Source organism: Gigantopelta aegis, unplaced genomic scaffold, assembly GCF_016097555.1.
Source record: "Gigantopelta aegis isolate Gae_Host unplaced genomic scaffold, Gae_host_genome ctg1719_pilon_pilon:::debris, whole genome shotgun sequence".
Taxonomy (NCBI): domain Eukaryota; kingdom Metazoa; phylum Mollusca; class Gastropoda; order Neomphalida; family Peltospiridae; genus Gigantopelta; species Gigantopelta aegis.
The window spans coordinates 23,796-47,762 of record NW_024532779.1 but is presented as its reverse complement, the minus strand read 5'-3'; the positions used below and the strand labels follow the sequence as shown (position 1 = coordinate 47,762).

The following is a 23,967-nucleotide window of genomic DNA, read 5'->3' as shown; positions in this document are numbered from 1 at the left end:
ATGATATTCCACATTCGTAGTGCATACATTACTACACTGAAGACCACGATTCTGTGCATAGAAATTTTACTTTTGTCTTATATAAGTGTTTATAAAAGACAGACAGTCGTCTCTAACATTCAGATTATGTTTACTGTTTCAATTAGATACGACAGAATCTTGGGAAAACTAAATAATTCAACATTTTGGATACTAGTACCCTGATAAAGTTTTCCTTTCTTTTTCCCTCTCTTTTCGATTCACCTCTGGAGATGGTACAGACAATTGCGGAAACTTAAGAGTTTCTTAATGACCTAAAAGTATGTGGTAGAACATTCCACTACATTGGCGTGAGTAATGTTCACAGGATAGGCAGTTTCAAAAAATGTATTGATACATTTCGCATCTTGGACTTAACCAGATAGTTTAGCAATCAGTAGGGAATTTACAATGAAAATGCTACTGCTAATACAGGAAAGGTCATAAATTCTTGTCTTGCTATACAAAACAAGAAAATAATATATTCAGAAAATGATTGTAATTACGTTATGTTTGTTTTGGCACAATAATACTATTAAAATGGTAGTATTAAGGTGGAGTGCAATCAACTACTATTCTTCTTTGTAATGTATTAACTACAAATGTAACTTATACCAGTAAACTAATGATGGATAATGATGTAAAAACAAATTGGTTAAATAATTACTCATACATTGGTTGTAATTCCTGGAACTATAGTACACTTAGCTAATCAAATTTTGTTTACAAACACTGTCTCTGGTTACTACACTTTAACATCATTTAAATAAGACATAATGATCTACTTCATGTACTCTCTCTCTCTCTCCCTTTAGCTCATTATAGTCTTCTTTGTCGTTCACAGAGTGGGATTTACTAGAGGCTGTAAAGCGTGAAGATTGCTATGTTCCATGGAGTCCCTTAAAAGGGTACTCTATTAATTAATCACGTCATAATGCTAATCCTCTTCTAGAGGACTCCGGTCTGGAAAATTTGAAGCGTGTGAGTTACTCCTGGAGATCCCACTAGCTCTCGCATAGCATTGGTAGAAAAGCAGATCGATCTCGGAGCAACCAGTCTCATCCATCTCTTGCACTTTATTCTGATAATGAACAGAAAAAAAATCCTGGGAGTTATTAACAAAAACTATGAGGATGGAGATGCTACTAGCCACAGTTCAGTATAATTTCACAACACATGTTCATTTATGTTTTAATTCCATTAATGCTAGTGTCGCTCAAACAAGCAATAGCTTGGCTTTTCATACAACCAACTGTATCACTCCTGTAGTCTCATAGGAGCACGTACTGTAGCTCAATTAGAAGCACAATAGTAAAAGCTGCCGTTATTAGCCCGTCTATGATGATGTTAAGTAAAAGTTGTTAAGCATTACTTCATTAAGTCCTCATTGTCTATTTACAAAATGGGTTGTATTGACTATATCAATGGTAACACTCTGCTTCAACATTGCTGCTTTCCGTGTTCTGGGTTGCATGGTGAATATAATCATTTGTTAGGTTATGGGTTCTTGCTTCAAGTGTTAATACTGGAGCATTATATCCTCATAAGGTCCTCCAGAAATAGATGTGATTTCCATCACATAGCATGGTATAATATAACAGTTTGATCAAGTAAAAATATAATCCATTGATATTACAGAATACATATTAGTTAGTGCAATCAGAAATAGTGTAATATGCGTAATGAATATAGGTATTATACTAGTGTAGAATAACTTAGTAATACAGCTATGACTGTAGAACAGACAGCTATGACCTGTAGAAAAATGCATTGTTATAATAATACAGTTATGAGTGTAGATAAACTCATAATAATATACAGATCTGAATAGTGTAGATTTGCTTGAATATGCAATGATATCAATGTTTTATTTATATGGGTAGCATCACTATAAGTTGACTGTAACATACAATGACCATGTACAAATGGCTTCTAGATGGTATACAGCTGTCATTGTTATGAACGTAGTCACTATGTTTATCAATGGCATCTAGAGCAGGCTGGTAACTAGAATAACTTGTATGTATATGATCTTAAGTATGACACAAAAAGAGTTATAGTTTATTGTTGTATACTAGAATTATCTTGTATGTATATGGATCTTAGTATGGACAACAACAAAATATTATGTTTATTGTTTGTTATGTATTGAAAACACTAATGATAAAAGTGCCTGTAATTTCAACCAACAACCTTATGAAATGGTTTTCCGACTTCAACAGGTCGAGAAAGAGCCTAACAATTTATTTTAGAATTAATTTTATTTTCTGAAACACAAATTATGGTTGCATTAGTTACAAAACAATTTAAACACCACACAATTGTAATCATTTATGATAAACTGTTTTTGGTACAATTCTACTAAGAATAAAATTACTGGAGATTATATAATGTGATATTAAAACACAGTAACTCTGACTCAAAAAACACAAATGTCAATAATAATTAAATTTATAGTGATTCTTAGAGTCAATGAGTAGCTCGAGAAAAAAGACATTTTTTATTATTAAAAAGAACAATTAACATAATCATTAAGTATAAATTTAATAGTGCAATTACACTCTCAACAAAGCACTGTTATAATTTTACATGTAGGATGATCTATGAAACTGCTCCAACTATGAGAGATGAAATGATTGCCTTACCCTCTCTTAGTCTAAGCCTAACTTTCTCTCTCATAACTTCTTCACTTGTGTAATCTGGTATTTAAGATAATTAACACAAGTCATGACAGAGGGAAGAAATTGTCCAGGTGGCTTGAGAGAATTCGACTGTTTAACGTACAATTGTTAATGGAGATTGAGTGCTTTTGAACCGAAATGATGACTGAAATGATATAATGGCTTTGTAGATAAAAAGACCATAATGATGAATGATGATATGTCATTAGACACAATATTAATTTTAGTGACATCAAATAGACTCTGAGATACACCCCTCCTTGCTTTATTTATTAACAATGGGCCCATGGTTATCTACTTGATTTCTGCTATTATTATGTAATTGTTTGCTATACAAAATGGATTGCTATGGGATGCACCAAAGTGTAGTTAGTATCAGTCACAGGACTCTTGGACACCAAAAATTGGTTGTAATAATAAACCCCATGTTTATCATGGGTGAAACACTATAAGAAAACATCAAAAGTCACACTGGGTAACTGCTGCTTCCTCTGTCGTCGTCTGTCTACATGCATTCTTTTGGTTAGGTTATTTGTCAGGATGACTATATACCTAGACCTAGCTGACTGTATTCCTTAACCTGATATGGACAATAAACCTATAATGATGCTAGCTAGTAAACACAGTGCTAGTTAGTGGTCAGACTAGTATTACATTATCAATACTAGTAAAATAGAAAGATCGTATTACTGAAATCAAGTTGACAAATAATGGCCACTAATAAAGTAAAATGTGTGGTCTAGTTCTTGGAATGGTGGAGGCCCAGATTAAAAAATGAATAATTAGGAAAACAGTTGTCATAAACTGATTATTTATACTACAATTACGTTGTATTTATACATTCAGTATCAACCTATGACTTAGTAACCTAGTAGAGATAGACATAATGTAAACTAAAAAGGGAATTTTTGCATATAAATTTAAACTGGTATATATTATTGTGTTGACTACTCACAGTAATAATATAGACTACTTAAAGAGGAGCTTTGTCTAATAATGTATTTGTATTGACATTGTTGTTGCTCTTAGCAAAAAGCCTTACTAGATAATGTCAATAAAAACCAATATACACTGTACTGGTTTTTATTGATGTTGTCTCTAGTCATGTTCTTAGTTAAGAGCAGTATAATGATTGTCAAATATTGTAAGTATAACCAGAGCTTCTAGTTACAAGCTCCTCATTACAAATTATAGTGGTGATTAGAGTCTGGTTACTTGTGTGGAAGATAAAAAGATTACACAATAGTTAAAGTTTTTGAGTTATAATTTAGATTGAGACATGGAGACTATCAAGTGGGCATTGCAGGATATTTAGTTTTAAATGGTAATGTTAGGTACTTTGTAGTTTGGAAGATACTGTCATTTACTATAGTCATAAAACAGACTTTAGTTCTTCTAATAAACCCCCCCCCCCCCCCCCCCCCCCCCCCCCCAGTCATTCTTGTTAGAGTAATAGTAAAATATTTAAATATTGGTGTTACTATTGACTACCAACCATGGGGCTGTCTAAAATGACTAGCAAGTATCCAAAGACATTTTATAATAACTGTAAAGTATCTCTACAGTACACCATTAGTGACCATTATGCTATCAATGACTTACCTCCAACAGGTAAACGAGGACTACCAGTAACAAATTGAACAAACTGACGTTGTTCTGTTGTACTATAAGAACTTAACACCCGAAAGAGAAATTGAATAGCTTGGCTAGAGAGAGAGGAGAGAGAGAGAGAGAGAGGCAAGATCAACAATTCATACAGAAACTATTTCCCTAACCTGTCATGAGTATATCCATGATCTGTCTACAATACTCCATTAATTCTGTAATAAAGTAATATTATGTTATAATAAGTGTATGTAGCTTTGAAGTGACTCAGTGTTTCCTTCTAACAAGTTCAACTATGAATTCTTAAATCAAAACTTTCAATGTGGACCTGAAGTCATTATTGACTTCCAGTATAACTGTATTAATAATTATTTATAATATAATACCTTTAATGTCCCACTTTTGATTGTTTGCACCACATAAAAACATGTCCATCTAGAGAGAGGGAGGGAGAGAGAGAAAAGAAGTATTATCATCATAACCACACCATTGTCTATAAAAATGTCGTGTGATAATTGCAACACAAGGTGATTTCTGATGAGAAGTATGTCCAATGATTACACAAATAAATCCTTTTACAGTAAGATAATATCCTCTCTCAATAATTGCATCATATGACATCATACAAGTGTAGGAGATCAATAACTATCATCTCCAAGAAACAAAGTTTGTAAACACACACATACATAGACTAGCAACAAAAAGCACATAACACATACTAACACAAAATAAGACATAATTATACACTCCTAGATCCTAATAAGGTAAATACATTATTACTCTCTCTGGTTGTGCCTTGATTATGCTCATATTCAATATAGTCAAACAATGATTAGTTTTGATGACTAAGTTTTTTTGAGTGGTTCACAATTGTCTCATTTCATAAAAAATTTTTGTGTAGGAGAGATTCTTAGGCCACTTGTCTGTCATTTGTCTCATTTGTATTTATTGTTTTTGTATTATTATATTATATAAGATATGACTGTTTGCTTATCATCATACTCCTTTTAAAGATTATACTATTAATAATTGATTAAAGAAGCATTCATAACATCAGTACATCATTAATTTCAACATAACTAACTAAATAGACAGTAGACATATAGACTACTAAAGTATCATCTTGCATTATATGGCTATTATATATATAATGGATTACTACTCTGTGCACATGTACTGAAACTTTACCTCGTGTGAGTAGAACTGTTTGTAGTGATGACATAGGAAATACACTATTGAATCCATCACGGAATGCTTCCATTTGTCGAGCCACGCCTTGTTACAAGAGTCCAATCAAGTACCAACTAGAGAATGACAACAACACATGTAAAGTATCATACCAATGTTATAACAATCATGTTCCTTCAGTATTCATCTACCATTATGAATAGTCACTGGAATATCTTTTACCATTTGGCTATTAAAAAAGATATTGAACGCATGAATGAATGTGGTATGAAGATATGAATGAATGTGGTATGAAGATATGAATTAATGTGGTATGAGATATAAATTAATGTAGTATAGAAGAATTGAAGTCAAGATGTACCACCTTCAATTCAATGTCAGGGTATCCCGGTAGTGTAAAGTCTAGTTCAAGGTCTTCGATACTACCTCCTCCTTCAAGAGTTAATGACTGGATACCTAATTGTAAAGCTGTACCAGTCTATGTATGATAGAAATAATAGTAATTATAATAAGATAGAGAGTGAGAGGGAACTCTTACCAATAGTGGATCGTTCTCTAGTTGATGTTTCTTTACAGCAACATCAGCTATCTGAGCAAAATGAACGTGCAATTACAGGATCAACATACTGGAGATCTTGTGCAGTAAAAAGAGTCCTCTTGACCAAGCATCCATTTATAGAATGCATTACTAAGTGGAAAGATCAAGCTACAAGAGACAATATAAACATGAAAATTATTAAATTATGTACATAGTAAACTGACCATTCTTGAGTCCATTATGGCCTTTGCCATAAAACGACCAAGGAATCGAAATTTGTTGCAAACTTCTTCAACAATACTGAAATTTGTATTAGCACTTAATGGAGCTAAAATTAGACATTGATCCAATAGTAATTATTATAGTTAGAGGGTACTAACCAGGAAAGAGACCAACAGGATTATAAACATACTGAGTGACACCATTACTATCAGATGCTAAGAAAGAATTAACAGGCATCTATAGGTCTGTCTGACCATCCATCAAAGAGTATCTATTCATCCATCCATCCAGCTGTACCATGAGGAATGGAGGAGATTCCAGTAGAGGACAAGGATCTCCACGCCACATATGAAGGGTCAGCTTGTTGTAACTCACGAGATACTAATGTATAGAACTCTAATGTAGGACCCAGACCTATTCCAACCTCATCCTGATACTGGACCTCCAGAAGAGCTCTACTAGAAGCTACCTCTTCCATAATTTTCTCAGCTTGCATTAAGAGACCCTCCCTAGAGGGACACATCTCTAAATTAAGGAATACAATATAAAATTAGAAACCTAATATATTGTTTTATACCTTTTCTTTTCTAATTTAGGTTTTATTTTGTTCTGATGTATCAGTTGATAGTTCTGGTTGTTGTCCTTTAAGACAAATTAGAGAGAGAATGTTATTAAGTAAATTCATAGTCAGTTAGCAGTTACCTGGAGCGTGTAATTCCTCTATCACGATCAAAATGTTGTGAAGTAAAAGAGAGTTTGACGACATTCAAATGGAAAGAGAAATGGACCTAAAAAAACAAAAATAATAATAATAAAATAACAATTATTGTTAATTACCAATGTTTGGATAAATGTTTGAGCCAGTCAGGAAAGTTGCCTGTCATGACGTTAAGAGGATCTATAAGAGAGGTACATATATTACCACGCCCACTTCAATCCATGTGTATTGTACCTGTATTTGACGAGTTGCTTTGGCAGTCAATTTACTGCTAATAAATTCTGATGAGGCAACAATGGGATTACCCGGGAAACCCTACATGTATGAAGAAAATGATAAGTGGATACATGTACACAGATGATAGATCAATACATCACTACATTACATTATAAAGATCATTCCAGTGGTTATTAAGTGACCACAAAATCCTCAGCAAGTTAATAACTGGACGAGCTGGATCTTGATATCTACAGATAGCAGTAGTACATAATATTGTTACTACAATCATCACTTACTCAATGGTGTCTTTGACTTCTCTATAGTAGTAATAATGGAGATAATTTAGAAGTACCCATCACACATTCAATATCTGTAGTTTATATAAACACATGTACATACTACACTGCTACAATTCTCTCTCTGTGTACCTGTTTCCATATTATCTGTGACTTACTAATTTCTTCCCTTGTTGTTCCCTCATTGAGCGTGTCACGACTCATTGAGCGTTTTAACCCCCCCCCCCCCCCCCCCCCCCCCCCCCCCCCCCCCCCCCCCCCCCCCCCCCCCCCCCCCCCCCCCCCCCCCCCCCCCCCCCCCCCCCCCCCCCCCCCCCCCCCCCCCCCCCCCCCCCCCCCCCCCCCCCCCCCCCCCCCCCCCCCCCCCCCCCCCCCCCCCCCCCCCCCCCCCCCCCCCCCCCCCCCCCGAACACCCCCCCCCCACCCCCCCCCCCCCCCCCCCACCCCCCCCCCCCCCCCCCCCCCCCCCCCCCCCCCCCCCCCCCCCCCCCCCCCCACCCCCCCCCCCCCCCCCCCCCCCCCCCCCCCCCCCCAACCCCCCCCCCCCCCCCCCCACCCCCCCCCCCCCCCCCCCCCCCCCCCCCCCCCCCCCCCCCCCCACCCCCCCCCCCCCCCCCCCCACCCCCCCCCCCCCCCCCCCCCCCCCCCCCCCCCCCCCCCCCCCCCCCCCCCCCACCCCCCCCCCCCCCCCCCCCCCCCCCCCCCCCCACCCCCCCCCCCCCCCACCCCCCCCCACCCCCCCCCCCCCACCCCCCCACCCCCCCCCCCCCACCCCCCCCCCCCCCCTTCCTGTACTTCCGTTGAAGTCAAAAAGGTGTGGTTAGTTTACTTGATACAAGATTGCGGCGTGCTTTAGGTCCAGAGCTTCCAGCATTGGCTGTGTGAGTCTCTTAGTTGAGTGGGTGTGGTATCTAGAGGTGTGGCTGAAGAGAGTAGGAACGCTTTGGTCGTGAAGCTAACATAGAAGATTGCCCCTGACCAATTAGTCGATATCTAATATAATTAGAATATAATTAATAATTAATTAACTATAAATATCTGGCAGGTCATTGTTGTAATTGAGGTCAAAATCTGTAAAAAATCATTAAAAATTGACAATGTTTACTTACTGTATAAGATGCGATTTAATCCAGATATCAGGATGACCTAATGCTGACATACTGGTATCATCTTCATTCTCAGAGCCACAGTCTATTAATGTAACATCATTACATCATGGTACATGAATCATAATCTATTAACTCACCAATCCAAACTGTTTTATTGCTTGAAACCTGTCGTGTGATGTGGAATAACATTATCATTAATTAAAACTCCAACATGTTGCCTAAAGAAGAGTATTAATAGTATTAACAAAATAATAATCCTATGATACTTACTTCATTGGTCCAGTTGGTAAACTTGGCAACTAAAGCCAGAGAGAGATGGCGGGAGATCGAAAAAAAATATAATATACATTTACATGATAAATATCTTTTACAATAATGAAAAGAAAAACCTATATGGTAAATTGATAGACTTACCATAGCATCTTCAGACTCACTGTCATCAGAGCTATAGTAATAAAATAATACATTACATAATGAACTAACTCAATAATATATAATTAACCCTTCTGTATCCTCTAGTGGAGTTTGTTCTGGTCTAGTCACTCCTTCATTAGAAGATACCTTTCAACAGCCTGCACAGAAATGTACAGGTGTATAATATTTAACCCTTTATGACTGAAATAGATTTACCTGAAGAGTAGCAAGGGGATCAACTCGTACTATCCCACCTTTCCAGGACTGGAGACCTGAGGCTGAGGGATGACATTCTAGGTTACACTACAAAAAACAACTTATGTAATATAGCATTAAAAAGAGAGAATAGTACTTTAATTTGATGTGTGTTAAAAAACTTTAGAGCTTGTGATCCTCTGTAAAAATAATATGAAAAATAAATTGATTATAATGTAAATGTACACACCTCTTTCCTGGCATGTCATGAACTTTCACTGGCAGCTGTTCCGTTTGACTTATACAAGCATGTAGTTTTTTAGGCAACATGGTCAAACCTGGACGCTCTTGGGGAGTCTAAGAATTAGATTTGAATAAATTATCAAACTTGTTGTAGTAATGACAGGGTCTTACCCATGATGAGAGCTCAGCATCCTGTTCCTAATAAAAAATCAATTAATTATTGTAAAATACTAAAATAACAACACATACAGGTAATCCCATAAAGATATGTACAAAATGACGTAGTCTAGCATTAAGTGTAATACTATATTGACTATCGTCTAATGATATGACACTGAAAAATAAAGAATAAAGTAGCATAATTTAAATAATAATTTTAATAATTATGTCATTTTCTCTCTTACCGGGTCAATTTTTTAGGAATATCACAATGCAAAAATTCAAAAGCCGTTGCATTACTTTTAGGATTGCACAATACCTGACAGAGATCCTATAATTATATTAATAATAGATCATTAACAGCAGATGATATACTGACATTAAGTGCCTTCAAGCAAGATATATTGGCAGGATCTAATTGGTCTGATATTGCCTGTAATATCTTCATTACTTCCAGTGCTGGATTCATATCAGATGAACCAGACTTTACTGACCATTTATCAAGAAACAGAGTGACCTAAACATCATCAATATCAGTATCAATGATTTTAACACCTAAACATCAATATATCAGTATCAATGATTTTAACACCTAAACATCAATATCAGTATCAATGATTTTAACATAATCTTAATGCCAACATCAATAGTAACAATACTAACATGCTGAACAATCCATTCTCTGATTTTTTCTTTATTTGTTGAGCTTTCTTTCCGACTTTGTAGCCGACTCCAACTTCTTTGAGGTACCTCCCATAGCCCAGTAATTGAAGATAAATAAGGAGGTGATACAGCTAACGTGGGTGGTGGAAGGAGGGGCATGAGGGCATGGGACGTCCAGACATGAAAATTGAAGGTGTTTCTGAAACATCTTCACTGCGAGCTCGGCTTAGTGATTTTCGAAGGTGACGTCTACTTTTTACGGAACTGTCCACAAATCTAAAATTATGAAAGAAAAGTATTGAATCCTTATCCATTCATCACTTCATATATATGTCATCTAACCTTCGTGCAGTGCTGGGTGAGTCTACAGACCCAATACCACTATCAGTAGTAAGAGGTATAGGAGCACTAGAAGATGGGTGTGGCATTGACATGGCCAGAGGAGGGATAGGTAGAGGAGGTGATATTACTGCTGAAGGTGGTGGTACAGATGGTTTGGTTTGTTCAGGTTTCTTAGGAGTGACCATAGCCTATGGGACATTATTACATATTATAATACAATAGATGTATATAGTAGCTTAGTACTATTACTTTGAGTGGTAAAGTCTTGAGATTTTCCATTGCATGCATGACACCTTCACGATGAAAATACTCAATAAATATATTTGGCATTTTATCATGAGAATGACAGCCATTTGTATGGCACCAACAACTATTCTATAATCTTGTGACTTCAACATTGTAGCAATGTAACTATGAAGAGAGAGAGAAAGAAAGATGATAAAAATCAAATAGTCAAAATATTACCTTGAAACAGATATATTACTGAGAATATCTGTGAGTACTTCTGACCTATTTGCACATGTACATGCATATTGGTGTGATAATGTTATAATTGTACTCACATTGTACAGTTTAACATTCTCAATAGAGCCTTAAGACATTTGTATTTTATAGAGGGAGCACCTATAGACGAAAAACGAACAAAATAAGATTTTGAGAAACATAGAGATAAACAAATTGATCATACCATATTACTGAACACTTCATAAAGTACTGCTACTAGGTGATTGTAGAAACCCAATGGAAAGTGAAGGTTCAGCACATACGCAAGTAATCTAGGATCTTCATCAGCAGCCTTCTCCTAAAAAAATTAAACAAATAAATTAAAGGAACATACTTACAATATAGTACAGTACTATATACAATATATATATTATATATATTGTATATATATAATATAGCTAATAATTGTATAATAATCTTCAGAGTCTTTGTTGGCAATAGAATCGACTGTACTCCTTCTAATAGCTCGTGTGTTACCAGTTTCTTCATTGATCTGTATGAAAAATGGATGTACATTAGTTCATTGATGGACAGATATAACAATTAAATGGACACACAAAAAACAGACCTGATGCATGACACCAAACTCTATTATATATGTCCGACCATGTTATATCAACAGCTATATCTTCTTCTCCAGCCATATGAGCTGCCTATAAAGGATAAGTCTTCTAGACATAACTTCAAAAATCCTCACTTCAATAATTCTGTTTTTCTACTTTAGTATATGGCTGCCATGATCCATTGTCATCCTGCCACTCCCACTGCACCTAAATATCACATGACATCACATGATCATCAAACAGATAATTTAGACTCACTGAAGTAGGCATATGTCTTCTACTTGTAATCAACAACTTGTCTACTTTCAAAAATACCTGTAATGATTCATACTAAATTATCTTAGTTTATCATAAATGCTATCACTTACCATCTTTAGGCAGAGGAGGCATCAATTCACTAAAAGGTTACCAGATAAATAAAATTATAATAAAATATTATACAGCTGATATACATACCTAATTAATGAGACAATCTCATAAAATTCATTTGATGAACGGCTGTTGATCTGCACATAATAAAATACATGTATCATGATATAAGTACATGTAAATAGTATAATTAAAATTATTATCTATTGTGTAATGTTTTTATAAACACATGTACCTCAATAGTTTCAAGTGTGATCTCTTCAGGGCCACAAGAAGATATTTTCAAAGTTTCTCCCATGTCTATAATAGGTAACCAATGTCTTTTATTTTTATTCAATGATTTCACAAACTAACTTAGTTTCAAACATGTCTACAGCTAATATAGGACATACTGAACATAATGTTGAGAGCATTCTTATGACCACAACAAACATGTGCGATGTTATTATTGACGGTGACATCATCAACTAGTGAAAAATAAAAAAAGTAATACTACTTCATTTTTTATTTTGATCTCTTTCTTATCATTATTTCATTCTTTAAACATTCATATTTCATTCTCATACCAAATTTTGAATATTGGGTAGTAGACCTTGTGATGCTATTTCTTGCAATAATTTCTAATTATAAAAGGCACATCATTCATTAATACAATTAATAATATATTCACTTACTGGATGATTATGAAGATTATCTACTAGTCTTGAGAAAGATAGACAACAGCTTTCAACAGACTTTTTATCCTAAATGTAATGGTAATAACATGGTTATTAATAGTTTTTAAATAGAAGAGTTCGATTACCTGATGTTGGAGACGATTAGAAAAGGATAGGGATACTGTCTGTCACAAGTTGGAAGTCTTCTTCTGCCACTGACAGACAACAGTTTGCAGCTACACTAAGAGCTGAACGCTGTTTGAGAAAGAAAGAATGTGTGCGTGTACATTTTGCCATAAAAAAACTAACTTGTGTGTTCAATGAGAAAAAATCCAAATACAACAGACAAGCGTTGACTCCACCCTACATTGTGTAAAACAAGGCAGGCATAAGTATTGATATCTGGACTTACAGCTTGCAAAATTGACTTGCTATGTTTTAAAGAGAGAATATCCAGTGCTGACAATGCCTGCTCTGCAACATCCATACATTGTATGATCTGCAGTTTCTCTAGCAAACAGGAATGGCATCAGATACCACAACAGTTGATCGAGGGAGAGCTTCCATCATATAGGTGAGTGCACGACAAGCATTCATCATCTAAAAAATAATACAATAGTAGGTATAGGAGACTAAATTATACTTACCATATCAAAATTGTGTTCCATTGAAAAGCAAGTGAATCTAATATTAGATAAAACAGTAACATAATGATACAAGTATTCTCTCTCTCTCATCACTTACTAATGCAGGTACTGCCTCTTTGACTGGAAATCCACTTAAAGTATCCTCATTTCCCATAACTAGTAGTTGTCCTATCTCAATACATGACTGTAATTGGACACTCTCGTCTTCAACACATTGGAGACCTTCAAGTAATTGATGAGCCTTTGTATCTAGTTTAGATTAAACCTAATGAACAGATAAAATACTTCTTACTGTTAGAGGAGCTCATATGTTTGTGAAAAAAAGTGAGGAATTCTTGGACCTAATGAGCCCAGGAGATGAGGAGGTTAGACCACGAGACTCCAGCATCAACTAATGAAATGAAATCACACATAAATCATTCCAGTCCCCAATCTCATTCCAATACCATCTCATTCCTATAATATTTCATTCCAATACCATTTCATCATATCCTTACTTTGTAGTCTTTTACTCTCCTCATTCATCAAAGCCAAAAATGGGGTCCACAGGATCAGAACCATCCCCAAAGGGACTCCCTGTGGCCTGCTCCCCCTGGAAGATCATTGGATCCTTCATTTCCTAATATAATTAAATATACAATCAAGTTAAGTATCAATGATAGATCTGACCTTCACCTGATGGACCAGGCTGATTATGACTAGAGGAGAGAGAGAGAGAGAGAGAGAGAGAGAGAGAGAGGAGAGAGAGAGAGGAGAGAGAGAGAGAGAGAGAGAGAGAGAGAGAGAGAGAAGAGAGAGAGAGAGAGGAGAGAGAGAGAGAGGAGAAAGAGAGATTTACAGTAGTACAATCAACATGACTTACTCTTTATTAGACATTGCGTATTGAATAACAGATTTACGTACAACTCTATAATGGAAACAAATAGCAATAATAAACACTAGCTCCAATACACAAACAGAAGAATAGAGAACAAACAAAACTGATAAAATGCAAACAATATTGGCATATTCCACACAAAACAAGTGTTACAATGAGAATATTGTCAATGGAAGTATTACACTAATAAATAAACATTGATAAAAAATGCTCTACCATTGTACCAGTGTACTAGTGTTGTACATATCAGACTCATGAAAGCCTATAGTGTAGTGTGTAACATATGGTAGTAAGGAAGCTACTATCAATCAACAGCTGATTCACACACACAATAATTACACATCAATGATAGCAACATGTGTACATGTATAGCAAACATAATTATAGTTAAGAGTAGTGACTACAGTACATTAGATATGAATTTAATAACAATACCTTTCTTGTTGTGGAATTTCCTCTTTGTTTGTTCTTTCGTTTTCTTCTACTTTTTCCTTTAGTTGTAGTCTCTTTAGTCACTATAGTACAGTCTTCGTTGTCGTCTTTGACCTTAGACTGTAATTTAGGAGATTTAGTAATTAATGGAGGTGGATCTTGATCAACCACGTTTTTTTTCTTGTTTTTCTGCCTATCTCCAAGATCAGTTTACACTTGTAGAACGTTTTTTCTGAGCCACTCCCACTAATTAAAGATCTATCTGAGAGTTTTTTTTTACTCTTTCTTCCTGTTTTTCTTTTCACACTTGTCTTCCTGATATGACTGAAGATATTTCTTATGATCGAGGCAGACTTCTTCTAAACCAGCAGAAGAGGAATGTGACCTGCTACGTTTTTCTAATTGGCTGCTTTCCTTTTTGAAGTTTTCTGCTGTTTACCAGTAGAATCACAAGATGCTGGAGACTCAGCACTTAACTCTTGTTTTGGTGACTTGATAGATATCTTCTTTCTCTTAGCTTTGTTAGATTCTCTTGTATAGTAGTTGATTCTTCCTCTTCTTCTGCCAAACTTCTTTCTGAGTGAGTTCTGGATTTTTTGCTAACTCTTTCAAGTGAGGAGTGTGATGCTGACAGTGGACGGTTTTGGGCAAGGATTCAAGTGGATTGTTTCTTTGTTGCAATAAGACGAGCTGATCGACGTAAAAATAGGAAGTATATGAACTATCTCTGTTAATAAGAAAAATTTAGAACTGTTAGAATAAAACCTATGAACTAATTGAACTTAAATCTTTTATCCTACAATATCTAGGTAGTACTATAACAGTATATCATATATCAAAGCCATTCAAAGGTCACAATTGAACTTAGAAGAGTGAGCACATAAGGAGAGAAGAAACAAAAACAAGAAGTGGTTTGGAATATAATTATTATACTCTAACAAGTTATAGTATATTTCAGTTTCGTCAGTATACCTTAGGATAATTGTCAGTATACTCATAGTTTACTTAATTTGGCAGCCAGTAGAAACAACAAAACTGACCCACAAGATGCTTTTTCAATACAATATACCTTATGTATATATATATCATAACAATTTGATGACTCTAGTTCTCTCTCTATCTCCTCTCTCGAGTAAAATTCCACCCCCATTCAATAAAGTCAATCAAACAACAAATAAATATGAAAGAAGAATTCTTAGAATATCATACTTCGTTAGCTGGGGGACCCCTCTTCAGTTCCCAATCAAAACAGGCCTTGTCATTTAGCCATCCGCTCACAGCTTTGAACACGAAGATTACACAACTTAGCTAACTATAGTGCCTAATTTGCGTCTTTCACACTAGGATATAGTGCTTAACTTTCGTGTGACTATTTTCTGTTGTTGTGGTTACAATATAACTGACGAACACTGTAACCTAGCAAACACCGCCCTGTGTCACGCCCACAGTTGGTTTTACACGCCCTCCTTTTTAATTTCCGCGAGCAATGCGTAAAACTCTTTCAAATTTACTATTACCAAATTAGAAATGGGTTGGGTTTGGATTCTTGGAAATCGTCTACTTCGCCCCCCAGCTGATGCCTGCAGCTCAGCAAAATGGGCTAGCTCCCTGGGCATCATGACTCTACCAATTGACTCCCAGCCAATTACAGATGTTTTTATTATGGAAAAAGACAGTCACACGTGCTCAAAAACTATTTGAAGCTACTGCTCAAGTACCATCTCCCTCGAAAGATTTCTGCCAAATTTTAGTCACAGAAAGGGGAGTGGTCTGGAGACAAGTGGAAAATCACTTTAAGAAACTCTCAAGGTCCCTCCTTCGACACCAACAGAAAAATATCATGTCATATGAGGATTTCAAATATATAAATCATTACAATCAGAAATTGAGTAATATTTGGTGCTCATGTACTCAAGCAGATTAAAACGCATTTTGCAAGGCTGTAATGATCACTTGAGCATTGTCTCCCGAGTCTCTAATGATCACGTAGCAAGCACTGTATCTAGACCTCCAATCGATAATGCACCTCTCACAAGTTAACCAGCATTTCCAAGAAATTTGTAATTCAAAATCTTCTTTGGGAAAAACTCTACATTATCCATCAAGGTCAACCAAGTCTGGAAATAAAAGTCTCTAGCTCAGGAATTAACATGGAAACAGTCTTCTTCATGAAAGTAAGTTGCAGCTGCAAAAAAGAGATTGTCTCGCCGAAGAAGATTACAGACCATCACCAATTCAAGGGAGACAAGGAAGCAGAATCGATGGAATTTTTCATCCACTTTCTTACTCAACAGATTAAAGACTGAGCAACTATTATATATCATCGGAATTATAGGCAGAATATCACTTACTATTGATTTCCATTTACTAATAAATTTTAATAAGTATATACATATAACCAATAATGTAAATCACCCCCCCCAAAAAACAAATGACCAAATTTTAAAAAAATAATACAATAAATATTAATAGAGGAACCATATGCCTCATATTACATATGTTACATGATAAGGTCACATGAACATCACATGCTATGCAATGAGAGAGAATAAAAGACACCTGTTGACCTAAAACATGAACATCAGGTGACAATCTAAAATACCTTGAAAATTCAAAAATCCACATAGATTTGAGGAACTATATACCTCAACATGCATTCACATAGACAATTAAACAAAAAGAAAAATATCATTCAGAAAATTAAAGTTATCATCATATATTTTACAATAACTAGAGGAGATTTTTAATTGACAATGGCCTGGGGAGAGTAGACACACGCGAACCCATGGTGGAGAAATGGGGACAGGTATGGTTGTTATGGGACAAGATGATGTGCGAGAGTCAAACTGGTTCAGCATAAGGAGGTATGTCATAAGTAACTATAAGTAAACAATTTAAAATTTAAATTTTGTACTTAATAATTAAATACACTTAATAGTCATTCATAAATAGACTATAATAACACATACCTATAAATATTATTATATACCAGTTTATGAATTACAATTACTGGGAACACCAATGAATAAAATTAAAATGATTTACTCCCACTTACAATATGGAATGGTCCTCCTAGTTCCAACTTGAGTGGAATATGAAGGTTTAGAAGTGAAGGAAGGTATCAACATAGGATTCAAGAAAAGGCTGAGGGACTAAGGACCCACCACTAGTATGACATGGCTGCCATAATGTGAGGAGGAGGATGATAAAACCAACATTGTTGATGTCGACAGAACCCTTTCATGAAATTCCAACAAACACTAACTGTATGTTATTGTTTCTTCTGACGTAAGGTTCTGAAAGATAATAAGACTAATGATCTTAAAACTCAAACAAATAAAATAATGACCACTTTAATTATGTCTTTATGATAAATTATAATTGGGTATCATGGTATAAAAATGACAGCAATCATATATGGTATTGAATGTAATGAGTATCACTAAGACAGTATAAGTGCTTCCATAGACATATAAGAATCATTCTTCTTAACAAAACTGATAACAAGCAAGTCTAGTTTTATTGTTAAAAGGGGTCTCTTCTTTTCTTCATTTTTACTTTCTATCAATCAAATTCATAGGCCATGATATACTCTAAGTTAACAGTTATGGGTGGAGTGGTTGGGTGGTGGTCATGAGACTCAATTCCATAGCCCTCTTACTCAAGTAACAATTACTATCAATTACTATGACACATGCATAGCACATGAAACAATTTAAAAAAATTTGCTGAGTAGCCTATTAAAGATATTCATACGTGACAAAGGGCAAATACATGTTTTTATATCAATGAATATACCACTCCTCCAAATTTTTAGTAGGCTGTGATTATCTTGGTAGACCATAGTAGCAATGGTAGTCATGAGTGACTTAATCAATGGGTCTACAATGCCTTATAAGTAAAGAACTACCCTTTTGTGGCATTTCAATATGTTAGATATAATAACCTATATACTATATCCATATATTGTTTGTAATAACCATCTTCGTGCTAAAATAGTTCATTATATAGAACATACATAAGCTAACTTATAAAATATAATTGGTATGTATAAGAAAATTATGTACAACATTAATGAAATGATAATTATGTTCAGGCCATGGGACATGTTAGTTAGTTTTAAAATTAAGGAGAAAACTTAGAAAAGAGTCCAGAAGATTAATAAAACTTAATACTATTAAAGTTTATTATAGAATTACATTATCCCACACAGGACTATCCCTTCCCAGATCAAAGTGTAATACACATACACACACATAATATTATGTAATCATAGTTTTGTTCATGAATTATTATTGATATTTATTTATAATTATCATAGGGCAATGCCTATACACTCACACCGACACTCACACATTGATGACTAACATTACAACATATACTAGTATTTGGCATCACAAGTAGCCCTGAAGCCTTATCTAGTTATATCACCCTCTTACCAGGATGAGCGTAGTAGCAGGTCTCTCATGGAGTACATCGTGACTCGTCAAACTCTCTACATACCCTCTACTTGAGAAGATATGTAAGAAAAGTTTGGTTTAGGTGGGAAAGTAAAGGTGGGTGTGTTCGGATGAGCCATGTGTCCGACTGTGGAGGTCGAAGTTGTCACATAGGAAGAGAGACTGAGTAAGTCCCTGATACAGGTAGCTAAATAAATGAAGAGACAAGGTTAGATGAGAATATAAAAGGATTTATACAGAATAGATGGTATCTGTACTGGCTGAGAGTGTAGGGCACTAGAGGTGATACCAACATTGGTTTTCGATGCAACAGCCTTGCTGGCCATATTGCTTGCCTGCCATGACAAGTCGATCCTTAATGATGTTAGGAGGATGGAGATATTGGCAATGCTCTCGAGAGCATCGATCCTAAAAAAAAATGCAGTTATGTTACTATAGATTATGTCAATAACACTGATAAAAATATGGAACTATACTACAATGCTACAATAGTGATGCAATGATCACTCTGGACCTTCAATTTAACCCAAAACTCCACATGACTGACAAAAAGATTGTTTTATACTCTTAACAATCACAGCCATATACATGCATTATGAATAAAAATAACATAACAGATAAGTGATAAAACTGTAAGCAGTGTCTAAGTTTATGCATTGCTGGTATTTATTTTATTACACATGTATTGATAACATGCATTGATTCACTATAAATCAATATATATTAGCCTTACCTTGAGGTAGTCAAACACAACAATGACTTTTTACCATCTTTGACCAATCACTGAGGCCTGTAGGATGAGCATAGCACATTCCTCTGCAGTCCTGCTGCAGTCTCCTCGCACAACTCTCTGCAGACTTCCAGCTCGAGCCAAGGACGAGTCCCTCGTATGTTTCGTGGATGAAGTCGAGGACAATACTAGCTTACCACTGTCGATACTATTAACTGGTGTATCTGCTGACTCTGAAGTTTCATCAGCAGGAATTGTCGATGGATTTACGATTGTTGTGATGTGTTGCATTTCTTCATCACTATTACTACAGTAGTAAGTAGTACTAGTAGTAAACATCACCAGCACTGATGGCAGAGTCAGTCACTTGCTCTGAGTCCATAGTTCTTACTGCCAGCTACTAGTTATGGTGGTCAGCAATATTACTCCAGTTTGATATGCTCTAACTTTCTCCACTGCCTTCTCCACTTCATTGCTGTGTTGTAAAATTCAAAACTTGAGATTATAATAAACACGAGATATACCGTAAATGAATTATTCATCGTAAAATACGTGTATCCATAGCAACAAATATAATATACAATTTACAAAACCAATCTTGAGGTTTTCTTGTTATTGGCGGATTTGGAGAAAAGATAGATTGAAATTAACCATTTCCAAAGACTTTAAACATATCCTTTTTTTTATTAAAATAAATAACTGAATGGGTTGTCTCCTTGTTATAATCCCTAACTTTAGGAATACATTCGATGGAACAAGCTGTGTAGGGTTGGGCCAGTCCCTGTGAACTCTACTCCATTTGGTAAGTACTTCCAATAAACTCATGCACCGCATTCTTTCTCTACTACAGAGATGATCACATGATTATGAAATGGAACCTAAAAACCAACGAAACCCCCACAGAGGTCCATATTTGTACTCTATGAATATTATAAGTATTATAATTTAGGTTGCCAAATTGCCTAAGACATATATTGTACAGATATCCACTGTTTCCAGCTATACAGGAAAGAAACAAGTCACACAGTCAAGAGCTATTTGCCCTTGCTTCTGTACTGAATGTATTGCTAATGTCCATTGAACTTTATCCCATACATTCATTTGTCATGTATATCACTGTCTGTTTTGACTATCCATTTTGTAATCCTCTAAGTATCTATTTAATTTATAGGTCGGTTCTTGTGGGGTCCTAAGTCTGGACGGGTTTGAGAAGACAGTAGAGGGTCATAAAGGTGCTGTGTTATGGAATTTAATGGATTCAGGAATGGCACAGCTATTTTAACATGTACAGTCCTCGTATCAATTGTGTCAGAATTTACTAACATAACTGTTTTTTATTAGATGGTGAAGATGGTGCTGTAAAATCTGTCCAGAACTGGTATGTTGAGAAGTGTGTTAGCTCAAAATGTAAAGATTAAATACATTCATTTAATATAGTTAATAATTGTCTGTACTGGCCATTACAAAAATTATGCGTAGTTATAAATATATATTGTCTTCATTTTATTTATATGTCCATCATTAGCTATTCCAGTGTATGGAGCCTCGTGGTCTCCAGACAGTAACCAAGTCTTGTACGCAAGTGGTTAAATCCCTCGTCATTAAACCACTTCAACCCTCCACAAAACCAGTCAATGGAAGGCACACGATGGGATCATACTTGCTGTAGATTGGAATATAACAGGAGGGCTAATTATATCTGGGGGCGAAAGAAGGAAATATAAGTATGGTTATAGACCATGTAGACTTTTTGTTATGTATATTAACAACTGTTATAACAATACAATTTTAATATAATAATTATTTTGTTAAGGTAGGGGATTGTTAACAACTGTTATACACAATACAATTTTAATATAATATTTTGTTAAGGTATGGATTGTTATGGGTAGAGCACTCTATACATCTTTACCACATGACTCTCCTGTTACTTCAGTAGCTGGGCAACCAGATGGTAAGTGATTTGAATGACAACTAATAGATCGTAATGGTCATCTTTTAGGTGAACTGTTTGCTGTAGGGGGATTAATACTCTTAGACTATGTGACAAAAAGCTGGGGTAAAGCAAATAGATAGAAGACTCTTATCCTCTCTCTCTCCCTCTCCCTCCAGTGGTCACATAGCCTTGACAAACCTCAATGCGTACTATTTTCAAACTTGCCTGGTCAAATGATGGAATTCAATGGGTGGGGCAAAAGTGGAAGTGGTCACATGTCAGCGGACCAGTATTAGGAAGGTACCAGATACCACACATAAATACATACCATATTAAGCACAATAAATGTAATCATGTGACTAGTTGAAATGCCATATATATAGTGTTTATCCACCTGAGTAGAAGAATAGAATGGAAACATTTGAGGCTATAGTGACTGATGATAATAGTATTACTGTCAGGAATGCTATTAAATGATTCCAAAGAGTACTTAGGTAGTTGATACACCCTTTTGAGTGAATGGATGGATTGATGAATTGATAGATGGCTTACAATGGAGGGAATGGATTGATAAAGAGATAAATTGGATGGATGGTATTATGTGACTTCACTTCATGTTGATCTATTACTCTATAGTCTTAAATGAGAGAATTTATCAAGATATCATTAGATGGGATCACCTTTATTGGACAACATCTACACAATGTTTTATCTATAGGTAAATAGGAATTAGAGAAACAATATTTACAATCATCAGTTAACAGGAAACTAGTTCTATATTCATGAAGAGTCCATTCAATCATCTGCTATCAACTAATGAATATAATATTTGAGCACATACCACTACACCTGTGTTTATAATATAAATATTCATAATAACGTTATTGTAATATGTTATAAGTTTGGTATTACTAACAAGAGTGGGTGGACTGCCAGACCACATGACCCTTATCTGCACCCCCTCTATGTAAATAAACTCTTATTATAACCATTTATGGAAGTCCAACAACCACCCTCTTATTCCACTCATCACTTTTCGGGAACGTAATTGACTACACCAGTTATTTTTTGATCTCAAAAGTGGAGCAGTCCAGTCTTATTAAACAGCAGAAAAGGTTATTATAGTACATATATCATTTATTACACACATACATGTCTATGTTTTTCATGCTTGTGGAAAGTTTTATTGGAGTCAAATCATATCATATGAAGGTACTAAAATAATGATGTAATATTCACATCATATGACATCAGGGTCGTACAGTATGCACAATCAAGCACCCAGCACTCACACAGACACTCTTAATCACACCAGAGCTGTAGCTATTTCCAACGATACAATTGCCATTAGAGACAAGAGAGATCCTAAACGTACAGTAGTTATACATCATACAAACTTTTATAGTAAATAGAACAAGTGTAAAGGAAGATCTATCATATTCAATGTCTGCCAAGGAAATACACATATATATGTACTCAACTTTTATGATTTATGACTAGCTAGCTACTGTAGTATACTACCAGTTTGTGTACATTTATTAGTATATGTTTGTATTAGGATATAGTATATATATTATATTATTTAGATTTTATTAATTATATTATATTATATTTTATTATATTATATTATTGTGGTTGTTTATATATATATTTAACATTCCTATTAGTAATAGCACAGACATGTGGTATAGAATAAATGTTAATTGTTTTCAGTTTTGTAGGCATCTATTTCTTTGATGCTTCTGAGTGGGGTACCTTCCCTTTCACTCCTAGTCCGCGTGAACTTAGTTAGTCCTACATTCATAAACTTGTAAGTGGATCAATTACATTTGAGTCGATCTGGGAGCTCAAAGACCTTGGCATTTCCTAGAAGTAAGAACCATGACCTGTAGTGGGTACAAAGCAAGAGATAGAAACAGCAGGACCCACACCTACTGCAATAGGTTAATAACTATAAATACCACACCCTAAAATAAATAATTATCTATTAACTCAAATACTAATTATTTATCAGTTAGCTTTTCATTAATTATAATATTCATTTAGGTTCTATCGGTGACATCATTCACATGGAATGGATCAATACAATATCTAAGTAGAAGCAGGTTACCGTTCCCTCATAGTTTGGGTTCATCCACCATTGTATTTCACAGATCAATACCTTTTAACCATTAACCACTGGG

The 23,967-nt window shown here is 35.4% G+C and overlaps 1 protein-coding gene across 1 annotated transcript; it reads right to left on the bottom strand.

Annotated features, from left to right (window-relative positions):
• Positions 1 to 955: 955 nt before the first annotated feature.
• LOC121391102 (E3 ubiquitin-protein ligase TRIP12-like) lies at positions 956 to 20,139 on the bottom strand. The gene is given in 21 exon segments (XM_041522845.1): positions 956 to 1,099; positions 6,031 to 6,081; positions 6,677 to 6,761; positions 6,955 to 7,040; positions 9,009 to 9,039; positions 10,611 to 10,798; positions 11,299 to 11,412; positions 12,397 to 12,513; positions 12,613 to 12,666; positions 12,721 to 12,789; positions 12,849 to 12,869; positions 12,871 to 12,957; positions 13,012 to 13,065; positions 13,115 to 13,218; positions 13,221 to 13,302; positions 13,350 to 13,384; positions 13,446 to 13,615; positions 13,660 to 13,715; positions 13,717 to 13,740; positions 19,376 to 19,526; positions 19,886 to 20,139. Coding segments are annotated over 21 exon segments (1,977 nt in total).
• Positions 20,140 to 23,967: the final 3,828 nt, after the last annotated feature.